The following is a 14,059-nucleotide window of genomic DNA, read 5'->3' on the forward strand; positions in this document are numbered from 1 at the left end:
GGGTACTATGTTTTCTTTGAACTGTGGGTCAATAGACTAACATAGTGAACCACCAGAATGAATTCCTTAGCCAGACTGATTTTATTTTTAAGAGGTTCACTTTCTTCCTAAATGATGTTAACTCACAAAATAGAAGTCATACTTAATATTATGCAATTTTCCAGGTGGGGTGGAGTATTGGGGAGGAAAGTGTTGGAGGGATTACCACCTGGATTAGAAGCACCTTACCCAACTTGTACTGGGCAGAAAGGAGACCTTCCTCTGAGTATGGTCAGGATTTACTAATGTGTTGGTGCGTTGCTGAATTCTAATCCTAATCATTTCTTGCTTCTTTGTTCACATGCATAAAGAAAGAACCTAGAGACTTAGATATATTGCTCTCAACATGTTCCATACTGGATGGTTCATATCTAGGACCAGGTCAGTCACTGCTGGGTAGCTTAGCTGAAAACCTAATGTAGTTGTACTACCCATATGCCTGAAGTCATTAGTAATTACTCCTGTATGTACTGTTTATATATAAAGGTGATAAAAATAACTCGGAAGCAGATAACACATTTTACTTTGTTCTCTATCATGTTTTTATAGGTAACTCATTAATCAGTGGACATAAAACCTCTCGATCAATGAATAATCTTTTTCTCATTCTGGTTTCTGACTGTCTGGAATGATGTGGTGCATCAGTTTTTAGGCTATAGCCCTGAACTTGTTTGAAAATGTATGCTTTCTTTCATTGCAAGTGTTCTGTTATTAGATGGATTTTTTTTTTGATCTTAGAAAGCTTGGTTTAAATATTTTCTGTAAGATTGACAACTGGTTCAAGGACTTATTCAACCATGTAGAGTTAGACAAGACTATCCATTAAAATATCCCATTCATTTTCTTCAGGAATTCAGAGTTCTTGAGACTAAATACACAGATGCAAATCATTTGATTTATCCTACCTTCACACCTTTCTGACAATCCTCCATTTACCATCTCCCTGCTTAAATTGTGAAAGTGGTCCAATCTCCCTTCCTTCCCACTCCTATCAAAATTATTGGACAAGTGTTGTAGATTCTAAATGTTCCTTTTTCTTTGCAAGTGAATCAAAACGGCACATTTCAACGGGAAGGTTAAATATTCTATAAATTCACACTTCACAATTTTGCAACATAATTTATCTAAAGCTTTGAGCATTTTTAGAGTTAAGGTTCAAATATAATATGTTATAGAATAATGAATGCAGACCTGAAAGAGACTTCAAAGTTCATCTGGTCCAGCCCCTTTATTTTACAGAGTTAGAAACTGAGGCCCAGAGAAATTGACCCAAAAGTCACACAGGTAGTAAGTTACAGAGTTGAGATTTGAATTCAGGTCTTTGACTTCAAATACTGTCAGTTCGACACTATATCTTGATACCTGCCAAGACTGGGCATATTGTTCTAGAATCAACCTATATGCTTATTTTTTTTTTCTTTTCAGATTAGTTTTACACTCAGTGAGTGCCTACTTTTTTTTAAAAAGCATTATAATTCTGTAGCTGTGGCACATAGTAACTGATGGATTTTTTCTTCTTTCAGATATGAGGATCAATGATGCATACAGCTGGGTTCAATGAAGCTGGGCATTTATAACTGGATTCATTAAGGAATACAAAGGAAGTATTTAAAGGGATCAATAATGGTGTCTTCTGGTTGCAGAATGCGAAGTCTTTGGTTTCTCCTTGCAATCAGCATCTTACAGGGTACAGAAGGTAAGATGTCGTCTTTTAAAATGTACAGAAGTATACAGACTTTGAAATGTGTACAGATTATCAGAGTTTTCAATAATGAAACAGGCGAGAATGGGTAATTAATTCATTGCCTATCTCATACCTTTTTGAGTGATTTCTTGATGATGAATTTTGTTTAACAGTCATAATTTTTTCCTCTTGTTTATAGTATTACACTGATGTATATTGTCGAAGCAACTATAATTTCATTTTTCTTGACTGAAAAGTGGTTTATTTTTTAGCATTGTTTTCTATTTACCTTCATACAATGCCGTTCTGCAAAGTAAGTGATTATAAGTTCCATAAATAATCTACAAATGTTTTAACTATGGCTTGATGGAACTAAAAGCTAGCTTTTGTTGCTGATTTTATGTTTATTGACTAAATTTATTCCTAGGGAAATCAAAAGCAATTTGTGGTACCTTTTTTCTCTTTTTTTTCCATTATCACCTTGTGTTAATATAATATTTCTAAAACTCCTAAATAAATCCATCAAATCTTTTTTTTGAAAAATAGTTATAGGTCCTTTAGTGTTTCGTCTGTGATGTTATCCATCTCTTTAAAAAAAGCATAATTCTCAGTGTGAGGCTTTTGCTTGATTCTTAGGCCAGATGCTTAGAAATACTTCAGGGAAATAGTGTATAGACTAGTTTAAAAAAAACACTACATTTTGAAAGGCTTAAAAATAATCTTTTTTAGCTTCCACATGCAGGACTTGTTTATTTCAGCATTTTTTTCTTTCTAATCTGTGCTCTTGGGCTTGAGTTGACAAGCCCATTTTGCAGAAATAACAATAGCCATTTCTATAGGTAAAGTTAAAGGACTCCTGAGAAGGAAGTTTTATCAAGGGCGGTGGCCCAGAGAGCTTTGGCTCAGCCCAAGGTTCTTTAAAAAAAATTTTTTTAAACTTTTATAGGAGGGAATAGTATATTATTGAGGACTCTGTCCTTTAAGGAGAACACACTAATCTTTGTAGTTTCATTAAATAATAATTGCCATTGTGATTTGTTAAAAACCATGTGCACCTGTCTTCTTGCGGCCTCTTTTAGTGTTGAATGGAGTATTTCCACAGAAAAGATATATGTCAGTAGAGAAGAGGACGTATTGTTCAGACACTTTGTACAGATCGGGTCAGAAGTTAATATGGAGCTAGGATGCAGAAATTTTTATAGCTAGTTAGTTGACTTGCTTTTTATATTCAGTGTAAAAATAGATTTCATGAGGAATATATAAGCCATTTGAGAGATGCATATAAAGCTGGGTAGTGGAAAATGGAATTTTTCATTTTATAGTTTCTTCCAGTTCAAAATGGTTTAATGAAAATGACAGGTAACATTACTTAGCATTTATGTAACACTTTAAGGTTTGCAAAGCACTTTACAAATATTATCTCATTTTTGCCTTACAATAACCCTGGCCAGTAGGTACTCTTGTTACCTCCATTTTACAGATGAATATTCTTGAAGCAGACAGAGGTTTATGTGCCTTACCCAGGGTCACAGAGCTAGTAAATGATTGGGATCACATCCAAATTCAGTTCTTCATGACTCCAGGTCTAGCGCTCTATCAACTTCACTACCTTGTGGGTTTCGGGTTTGCTTTAGAACTAGATAGCATAACAATATTAAAAAATATATATATTATATATATATATATATATATAGTAAATATATATCATACAGATGTAAGAATAAAAAGGAGAGCAGATAACTAAATCTTTATATTATGTAGATTTAAGAAACAAAAGAAAACAGATAACACATAGGTAATCTGTTTTCTGTGAAAAGAGGAGTTTCAGAATTAGGCATTTTGCACAAAAACATTTTTAAAAATTTGTCATCTTAAATTGTGCCTTATTCTTCCTATTTGATACATTTGCAGAAATTGATAAATTCTACAATTTCACTTATTTGTCAGGTATATTTACAGCCTAATGGACCAAGAAAAGATTGGAATTTAGTGAGTGCCTTGCTTATCTTCATTAAGGTAGATTCTCTCATTTTAGCCAGTGCCAATTACAGACCGTTGTTCTTAGAGAGTGGCAATCTATTAAAAATTCACCATTCTACGTCTGTGCTCGTGATGAACTTCTCTGTACTTGATGAAGAGTTTCAGGAATCATAGGCATGGGCAGTTCATCTCTAGATGCCATGCGTGAAGTCTTTCTAAGGTGACTGTGCCAAAGCTACTGTTACGGCCTTCAAAAATGCAGTCATCATTCCAGAGTGAATCATTGTTTGAGGCAGAGAATAACATTAGTTAAAATTATATTGCATAGTTCCTTCTTAGATTGTTGTATTCCGATCACAAATATTAATGTTAGATTGACTTTAAACCACAGAACAAAATTAAATAGTGATTATTATCTTATGGAATGCATCAGAATGAAAAGCTACACAGAAGGATCACAAGCCAGAGATGAAGGAATAAGAAGGGGAAAAGCCTAATTTATTGTTGAGAACTGACTCCTAAAGTTTGTCATGGAAATCTTGTGTACATGAATGTTTTTTTGGGGGGTGGTGGTGTTGTTTTTTGGCGTCGAGTGGTGGTAGAGGAAAACCTCGCTAAATTCCCTGCTGTTCTTTTTGAGTGTTTCTGTACAGTTAAAAAAGATTCCAGGTGTGGACCAATGGCTCATTAGTCCACATAATGAAAATTTTTCCAATCAAGGTAGAGACCTCATTGCTAGCACAGTATCTTAACTCAGTCGGGGGTTATGGAGCAGAGGCTGCTTCATGAGAGACTGTAGTTTTATTTTCAGTGTCACCTATTAGGTCAGGAATCATATCTACTGTAAAGAGAAGTTTCATTTTTGGATGCATTGGGCCAAGGGGGGGGGTTACTTTTGAAGTGATTCCCTCCTACAGGTAAAGAAGAATCTGGAAAGGACCCATACTGCAAGGAATATTGTACAGAGTTAGCACATACTGTTTTGACATTGATCAGTGTCATATGGGTTTTGTCTTTTAAAAAAATATTCTGACATGGCATGAGAGGCCTCTGTCAACATTAAGCAGATAATGCTCTTTGAACACCTGTAGAGAGAACCAATCAAAGAAAAAATGGGGACAGAAGAAAGTAAAGTTAGGGTTTGAAATGTAACTCTACTACCTTTCAAAGCTTTTTGTGTTTCTCTTTCCTGATGTCTTCATTCACCCCAACTGGGAAACTCCTTCTGCCAACCCAGATTGCCTGTAGCACTTAGAGGTAAAGTGTCTTCTCTAAGGTCACAATCATCATTATTGTCAGAAGGAGGGCTTGAGCCCAGGCCATCCTCCCTCCAAACCAGGGCTCTGTCCAGTATACTGTGCTTACTTATTTAAGGCAAAGTTTTGCTTAAATATAAATCTGGCCTTTAATTTCATCCTTGTTGATCAGTCACACCTGACGTTTGTGACCCTGTTTGGGGTTTTCTTGGCAAAGATACTGGAGTGGTTTACCGTTTCCTTCTCCAACTCATTTTACAGATGAGAAAACTGAGGCAAGCAAGCAAGCTTGAAGTGACTTGCCCAGGGTCACACAGCTAGTGAGTGTCTGAGGCCAGATTGGAACTCAGGAAGAGTTTTCCTGACTCCAGGCCTGGCACTCTATCCACTATGCCACCTGTCTGTCCAATTTAATCTCATCCTACCTGCTTCTTAAACTTGGATGTTTATAAGTAGGATTCTTAGCTTATGTGTTCCCCACATAAAGCAGTATTCTTGGTCCATTTATACACAAATATATTACCTAAGATCATGAAAGCATATGGAGTTCCACTTCCACATCAACATGTAATGGGATTTTGATGTGTAGTAGTCAAGGCTTAATTTAGTATTGGATTTATTTTCCATTTATAATTGTAAAAAACAACAAATCTGCTGATGGGTTGATTTAATATTGCTTTGTTGAAATATTTGTCTTATTTTAGATACATTATTTTTCCTGTTCTCATTAAAGTAACAGCCATTAGGAATTCTCCACATTTTATTAAAGATGCTCACTTTGCAGAAGGACATTGGATATTATGATTGAAATGAGATTGCATCAAACCTTGCCTTTTAAAAGTTTATTCATAGCTGGAAAATAGGAACAGTCATCTGAGTGGAATGTTTAATTTAGTCTACAAAACTAGAGTTCTTCCTTAAAAGTGTTTTGGCAATTTAGATTGTATTTGTATATATAAACTTAAATGCCTTATAAAAGATGATTTTTGCAAGATTCTTTTTAACATTTTTTAAAGTGTTAGAAAAATAAACTCAAAAATCTTCAAAAGTCATTTTTGCTGAGAAACCGACTTTCTTTTGATTCTTTTGACCTATTCTTAAAAGCATGGTGCCCACAGTAGAATTATGTATCAGTAAGTAGGGAAATAAATTGAATTTCTGTGTTCTAGAGAATTAAATTATGCCATATAATTGGAGCCCTGGCAAGTGTAAGTCAGACACATGAAGGTTCACATTGGTTGATGTGAGTGACAAGTTATAAATAAAGTAGCCTATCAGAAGAGTTAGACACTAGGATTTCAGTTGTGTCCCATATTCACTATATATTAGATTTCATTAGTAAAATTTATATTCATTTAATAAAAATATCTTATTTCAAAGGAAAAATAATTAGGCATCTGTAAAAATAGGAATGAGTATTAGTGTCATTACTACTTGAAATATTTTTCCTGAGTAAAGCAAGGAATCTTTGCTAAGGAAACTTAGAATATAACTGAATAAACATTCCTACTTTCTTTTATTACTATTTTAGAGAAGGGCTTCTTAAGCTTTTTTGTGTATTAGATCCCTTAAGGAGGCTGGTAAAGCTTCTGCATGTCTTCTCTGAACAGTGTTTTTCAATGCGTAAGATAAAATATGTAGGATTACAAAGGAAACTAATTATATTGAAATATATTTATCAGAGTATTGGAAAAATCCCCAGGAAATTCACAGACTTGAACAAGGATGCCTGATTTAAAGTATATATTATCTATATAAAAGTGTAGGTGTGTATAATTTGTGAGATGTTTCCTATATTGGTCTTTTGTCACAGTATGATCTTATAGCCTTCTACTCTGTTGATGTCAGGAAAAGAGAGTAAGGACAAAAATGAGTGGGTTGAGGTTGAAGAATGGGTCAGTCCAGGCAAACCCTGGCATGCCAACATTCTCTTTACATCAGTATTTACAGGAAGAGAGTGGCTAGAGGTCTAGTTCCATAAACATTAAATTTGAAAGGAAAAAAGACTTTTTAAAATGCAGAGGAAAGGGCTGCATTTAGGATTTGAAGAATTTTGATTATTTGAAGAGTCTCTCTGTATGTGAATGGTAATCATTCACCAGAGGTTAGTGGTCTTTTGTGTGAGAGCCATAAGGTACCCAGCCATTTAAGAGTTAGCATCAACATGTTTCACTTTTCTCCAAATCTCTGCTCCAACTGCTATTTCTCTGATCAAACAGGGACACTGTGAGGTAAGGGACACACCCTGCCCATTTCCCTGGCTTTGCTCAAGAATGTGAAAACATTGATGGAACTTGATCTGGGGGCTAAAATATAGTATTCTACTGTTAAAAGTGGATTCCAACTTAATTTGAATTAATATATGCTAAGCATATTTTTCTAGAGGAAATTAACCTCAAAAATGTCATAGGACATAATTTTTTTTACTGCCCTTTCTTTTTTAGAAAAATAAGCTTTGTTGTTACGATTTTTGCATCATAGAAGAAAATATACCCTTAAAATTGTCCCCAAACTAACAGAAGAATATATATTCTTTTTGCATTTTCAGAACCTCCTCATTTCTTGCTTCTGTTCACTCTTTTTTCGTTATGATGACCTTGCCCTCTCTCCGTGGTTGTAACCCCATGCCCAGTCTCTAAGACCAAACTAAATTGGCTTACTCTAGCTTCCTTAGATTTCCCATTCTAGCAGAATTGACAACACTTTTTATTTGTTTGTTTCTGTACATTAGATTAGTTGAAGACTAGGGGGTAAATTTTCAGCAAGGTGCATGGGGATTTGGCCACATGATTCCTATTAAAATTAATCGGAGTCACAACTCCTATTAAATTAATGAGAGTTGCATGGCTAAATCTCTGTTTGCTTCATAGCAAATGTACCCATATCATCTTAATTCACAAATTATGCAAATTAGATTTCTTCCAAACAGTGCATTGGTATATTTTTTGAATTATATTCATCTTAAAAAGAAAGACTCAGGTATTGTTCCATATAAAAATGGATTTACTGCCCTTTTCAAGCACACGTTTCAAGCAGTCTTAGCCTTATTGTATTCTACTTACAGAATGTATTTGTTTGTAATGGAACTTTCTCCTTCAGCTGTGTCCTCCCCATTATAGAAGTATATAATTCCACAAAAAAGTGGAATTTGATATCATAATAGACCCTGGTAAAGGTGATTCTTAGCTGAAAAACACAAAATAAGAGCTGAAAAGAACGGTATCACCAGCAAATAAAGTTATGCCACTTAATGGTATCTTTTATTTCCTAGCAATTTAGGCTCCTTTATGAAAGTAGCATGACATTTACTGTTTATATCAACCTTTTGAAGACAGATCTTTGGGAAGGAGCCAGGGGAGGGGGGCAAAATGCCCACTGGGGATGAAAGATCTTGCCAAAGCTACTGTTTAGACTGAAGAGGGGAGAGGGAAAATGTGTGGCAGGTGAGAGAGGAGCCCACCTGGCTCTTGAAAGCTGGTAATGGATATTTTAACAATTATTCTTGCTCACTATACCCTAAATGAACTAGTTATATATGCTATTAAAGGAGAATAAGTGACATCAGCATTCTTGAAATTTCAGTGTACTGGACACAGCTCCAGTCATCTTAGTCTAGTTATAGCTTTGGTTTATCCTGCTACTTTTCTTGCTGTAGCAAAACTATTATTTCTGAAAATGAGAATGAGGATTAAATTGAATTCCTAAATGTGTCTTCTAATAAAAAAAAATGAGTTAATTTGAAATTGTTAACTCATGTGTTTCTTCAGTACGCAAAGTAGGCCATCTTTTATACACATTGATGTTTTTTTCCTGATCCACTCCTAATGAGATAAGTATTTCACCCTCTTTCCAAAGTGTCTTCCCTCTCCCCTGTGTGCCTCACCTTCTCCTCCATCCCCCATACTTTGAGTGGATTTGGAGAACCAGAGCCATAGAAGTGAAAAACATGAGCCAGAAGACTTGCTGTGAAATTCTGGCTCTGCCACTATAAAAACTGCTTGACCTGGGGAGTTACTTAACGTTTCTATACTGGTTTTGTCATTTATAAAATGGAGTGAATAAGACTTGCTCCACCTGAAAACATTTTGAAGTCAACTATGATGAAGATGATGATTATGATGATAAAGGGAGGTATCTGTTCACATTTCTATTAGAAGTTCATTAACAAGCCATTAAAAGGATCAAATATCATACTTTGACAAACAAAAGCTAACTCCATAGACCTGGGTTCACTTGTACAATTTTCTTAGTTTGATATTATAAAAGAACATATTGTCTTTACTAGTATACTTTTTAATTTTTTAAATGAATTTCCAAAGCTGAAGAACAGATTTTCTGATCATGCCTTCTGCCTGCTGGCATAAGTTTTAAACTACTGGTTTGTGGCATGTGTATACGTATAAAACATTTGTTACTGAGAATCTCACGTACTATCTATATTTTCAAGAAACTAGTTAATTTATTTTGATTGAATTTAATTATTAATGAAAATTTCCCTTTCAACTCATGCTCATTATTTAAATGTACAGAAGGTATTTGTGGTGCCTTATTTTGCTGAACCCTAGTATAATTCTATTAGTTACTCATTAGCTTTTTTGGATTAAACACCATGTCACGTGTTATAAAGAACAAATCTTTAAAAAAGAAAAACAATAACTTTTTTGTGATACTTAGACTAAGATTTTTTTTTAAATTTTGCTTTGGGAGGGCAGTGTGTGTGCGGCAATAACAAAACTGGTTCCAATTCTTTGAGTAGCATTGTCTTGATAGAACAAGATTGACCTGAAGAACCAGTGCTTCTATTCCATCGTAGAGAGGTTTCATGCCAAATATGTACTCATATCATTGTATGCAATTTGTGGGTTGCTTCCATGCCTCCTTATTCCTCCCCTTCCTCTTCAGTTCATTGGAACGTCAAATAGCAGAAGAGAGTTTGTGGCATAGTACCTGACCTTGGGACTCTTATCGATGCCAAGGATTGTTTAAAAAATGTTGGCGTGAGTGGCCATAACAAGATCACAGAAAACAGGAATTGCATTCCTAACTTGAAATGACAGTGTTGGCATGCATACATACATGTTCTCCATATGTATGTGGTACTTTTCTGTGTTTTGATTTTGGGGCCCCCAAGAGTCCCACTTTAACAAGTTTGTTCAAGTTTGTCTGATGGATTTCTTTTCTGAAACACATTTAAGAGTGGAGATGATATGCCTTCACCTTTTTAAAGATCTGCAATTTGAGGGTCCCTAAGTCATCTGTGGATAGATAGATTTTAGGGATCATTGAATGAATTGTATTTTTCAGTAATTGGCAGATATTTCAACATATTTAGTTTTCTCCATCATCCTACTTATTTTTTGTGATACATTGAAAACATTATTCTGTGAAGGGCTTTATCTGACTATCAAGTCCGTGAAAAGGTTAAGAACTCCTGACTTAGATATTAATGTATGCATTTTTAATTTATGTACATACATACACACACACATCTCATTTACCTTTTAGAGTTTCTTTTCTATTCCATCCCTTTTAAAGTTGATTTTTGAGCCCTTTTATCCAATATGAAATAATTGTTAATTTTACTCATTTCTTTTGTGCAACATTTATCCACTGGTAAACATTTTCAAACTTGAAAAATTAAGCATATTTCTTCTAAAGGCAGGATTGACATTTTCAATATTATGTTGTTATTTGAAAATATTACACCTGCTCCTAGGTTGTCATGGCTTTTCTTTAGTGTAACAAATTGTATCAGGTTTAGCACAAAATAACTTCTCTGTGTATGATTCTGAAAGCAAGTGATCTTAAAATCTCTTGTTACTTTGTAACAAATAGAAACAGAGGGGGCCTTCCTTGCCAAGGAGTATAAGGCAATCATCAGATAATGACTTGTATATCTCCCTATCTGTCTAGAAACAAAAAAGGAAACTTGAACTGATTCCACTAACTTTCTTAAACTAACGGGGCTCCAGTTTTGCGTATTTTCACTCACTTGTTCTGCTTTTGAAGAAGAAAAGAATTTGCATTCTACAAATGGCTAATTCACTGAACCTGTCCTCATTTCAGCAAAAAGATCGAATCTCTCCGAATGACATTAAAAATCACCCTGCCGTTGAAAAATAGCTGCCTCCAGTTGAACAAATGATGAGCTCCATTTCTGTCTTGGCTTCTCTCTCTCTCTCATACTCTGTGATGGTTAGTTCTTCTGCTTGGGACCATAAAAACAATAGCCCCCTTTCCTTTTCCCAGACAAGTAATTGGCACCCCAGTGATCAGAGCGGAGGTCTGTTTTTGTCCTGTAACTGTTTCTTAATCATTTTTGGCATAGTGAAAACTCAATGACTATGAATTCATTTAGTACAGACTCAATTCTTAGCTCATAAATTTGGCAAGTTTAACTAAATGTTACCTGAGTCACACTATAATTTGATTTACTTCCTTCCCAGTTTTCACAAATGGAAATAAAGGGAGTGCCATTTCTACAGAAATGGATTGGAATGTGAATGAAGGTAGCAGTACTGTTGTAATTTTAATCTCACGTCACCCTGGCCATGGTCTGTACTGATCAGCTGATTTTTTTTGGGGGGGGGGTAGAATATATCATATATTATCTGTACTTTTATGCTGGTGTTAGTCATTTTTATATATCCTGTAGAACAGCTGAAACACAGAGGAGCAAATTATAGTTCCAGTGAAGACAGTTGTGCTTTTAGGGCCAAATGAGGTTCTGATTGATTTGATTAGCAGCCAGTCCCATGGGAACATTTAGATCAACAGTTTAGAGCTCTGGATTGTCAGAAAGCAGAACTTTCCAGGAGGAAGGAGGATGGAACAATGGTCACACTGTATCTGGGGCCGCAGAGGGATTAAATCCAAAAAGGACTGAGATTCATGTTGGGAGCCCCCTACTCTTTCTTTGCTTTTCTTTCATTTTTGCACCAGACTCTTTTTAGGTTTTGTTCTCTGCAGTCTCCTGGCCTTCCTCTTTCTCTCATAGCCCTGAGAGAGGCAAAAATTGGCACCGTGAGGTGGATATGCTCAGTATTCAAAGCAGATTGTGTTTTTGACAAGCTGCTGCTAGTAGTTTCAGGCTCAAGAAATATTTGTATTGACTAGTATTTTCCCCTGCACTAAAAGTTGTCCTTTCTAGCCCATGTCACTGAAAAACTTTGTCCAAAGTGCTCTGGCTCTTGAGAGGTATACTGACCAGGATAGCTTGACACTTTGTGGTGAGAGATATGGTGTCTACTTGGGTCAATTACAGTTTTTATTAAAGGTCTTTAGAGGGCATAGATAGGAATCTGTAAAGGGACCTTAGATATCATCTGATTCAGTTCTTTCATTTTACAGAAGAGGAAACTGAGACCCAGAGTTCAGGTGACTTGCCAAAGGTCACACAGGACCAGCTCCTCTGTCTTTAAATCTGGTGCTCTTTTCATGACAACATTCTGTCCTCTTGAGAACAGTGAGATGTCTAATAGATGAGCTGTGTGTGACCTTTTCTTGCCTGAGAGTAGGCTCTTGTCTCACGTGTATTCGTATCCCTAGCACTTAGCATGGTGCCTTGTATGTAATAAAATGCTTAATCATTGTGTTATCTAACCTGTCTTTCTTTCTATTTGTCCATCTGTCTGGCTGTGTTTTAAAAGATCTTTCCTAATTTTTTGGTTACGTTTTTATACACACATATACAATTTATATTTGCACGTCTTTCTAATCTTACCATGGATAGTTCTAAATTAACTGCTTACTTGTGGGCTATTTTAAATCATCGTGTGCTAAGTTGTACAAACTGACCTTCTTTCCTTTGTGTTTTAAATGGCTATTCTCCCCATTTATCCTTCCCCAGCTTATTCTCTTTTCTAAACCCAAACATTATTTCTTCTGATCACATTTCAGGCTTTTCCCTGTTTTTTCTAATGGCATAATTTTAAAAAAAGTTCATTACAATCCAATAGTATATTTGTCATATACCCATTTGGGAAACTTATTATTATTGTTATTATTTTTGTGGCTGCTTAAAAGTGATTGTGTATTACACTGGTTTCAAGATGAGTATGTTTATAGGAAACAAAAAAGTGTCATTTATACTTGCGCATTGTTTAATATTCATCTCTTGTCCAATATGAATGATAGACTAGAGGACAAGCTGGTGATTTGTGATGTGGAATTTTAGAGCATGCAGAACATCACTTAAATAGATACAGCTAAAGACCTGCTTTATTAGCATAATATGTCATCTGGTACTTTGCAGCTTTGTAATGTTACATATAAGCAAAGGCTTTTATTTTTCTTTTTAGGAGTGGAAGTCACTTATTTTATTCCCAAATTAGATTATAGACATGTCATGGATGGGGCCGTAGAAGTCAGCTAGTCCAATTCCTATCATTTTTTCAGATGAGGAAACTGAGTGAATTGCCAAATGACTTTGCTGATTGCAAATCTGGTGCCCTTGCCATTCTGCCATGCTGTATATTTCAGCATAAATTAATTTCATTTCATTTCAATCAGTCAACAAGCCCCTACTCCATTTCAGACACTGGGCATACCAAAAAAAAAAAATACTATCTGTCCTCCAGCAGCTTTCATTTTCTTAGAGGAAACAACATGTACACGTAGAAGTATAGATAACAATCTGTGCACAAAATGTATTCAGTACAATTCTGCAAGCTTTTATTAAATGCTTACTATGTGCAGTGCATTGAGCTGGATTTTAAGAGCAGAGAGATGAAAAATGACATAAGTTCTGTTCTCAAGAAACTTGACATTTGTTGGGGGGTAGGGAGAGGGATCAGGCCCCAAACAAATAGGAACAATTTGAGGTAGAAGGGGTAAGAGCAAAGAAAGGATCTGGAAAACTGGAGGAGATACCACTGGGGGAATCAGGGAAGACTTCTTGGATCATTTTCATAATACTTGTAGTTCTTAGTGAATTATTGAATACAATCTTTCTCAAGTATGAATATGTATGAGTTTGATCCTATTCAAATCCTAGTAAAGTTAATGTAGCTCATCAGCTCTTTAAAGGAAAAAATTTAATATCTAGTTTCCCTTTTTTTTTTTTTTTGGTCTTAAAGGAATGAAGAGATTTTATAGTAAG

The 14,059-nt window shown here is 35.3% G+C and overlaps 1 protein-coding gene across 13 annotated transcripts in view; it reads left to right on the forward strand.

Moving 5' to 3' along the window:
• ADGRL2 (adhesion G protein-coupled receptor L2) overlaps positions 1–14,059 on the forward strand; it is a 226,445-nt gene that overhangs the window by 45,333 nt on the left and 167,053 nt on the right. For all 13 annotated transcript variants that reach the window (XM_072648835.1, XM_072648845.1, XM_072648841.1 and 10 more), the window contains exon 2: positions 1,563–1,735. In XM_072648835.1, coding sequence (XP_072504936.1) covers positions 1,663–1,735 — 73 coding nt within the window. In that variant the 5' untranslated portion in view covers positions 1,563–1,662. The remainder of the gene's footprint in view (positions 1–1,562; positions 1,736–14,059) is intronic.

This window comes from Notamacropus eugenii, chromosome 2, assembly GCF_028372415.1.
Source record: "Notamacropus eugenii isolate mMacEug1 chromosome 2, mMacEug1.pri_v2, whole genome shotgun sequence".
In the NCBI taxonomy this organism is placed as follows: Eukaryota; Metazoa; Chordata; class Mammalia; order Diprotodontia; family Macropodidae; genus Notamacropus; species Notamacropus eugenii.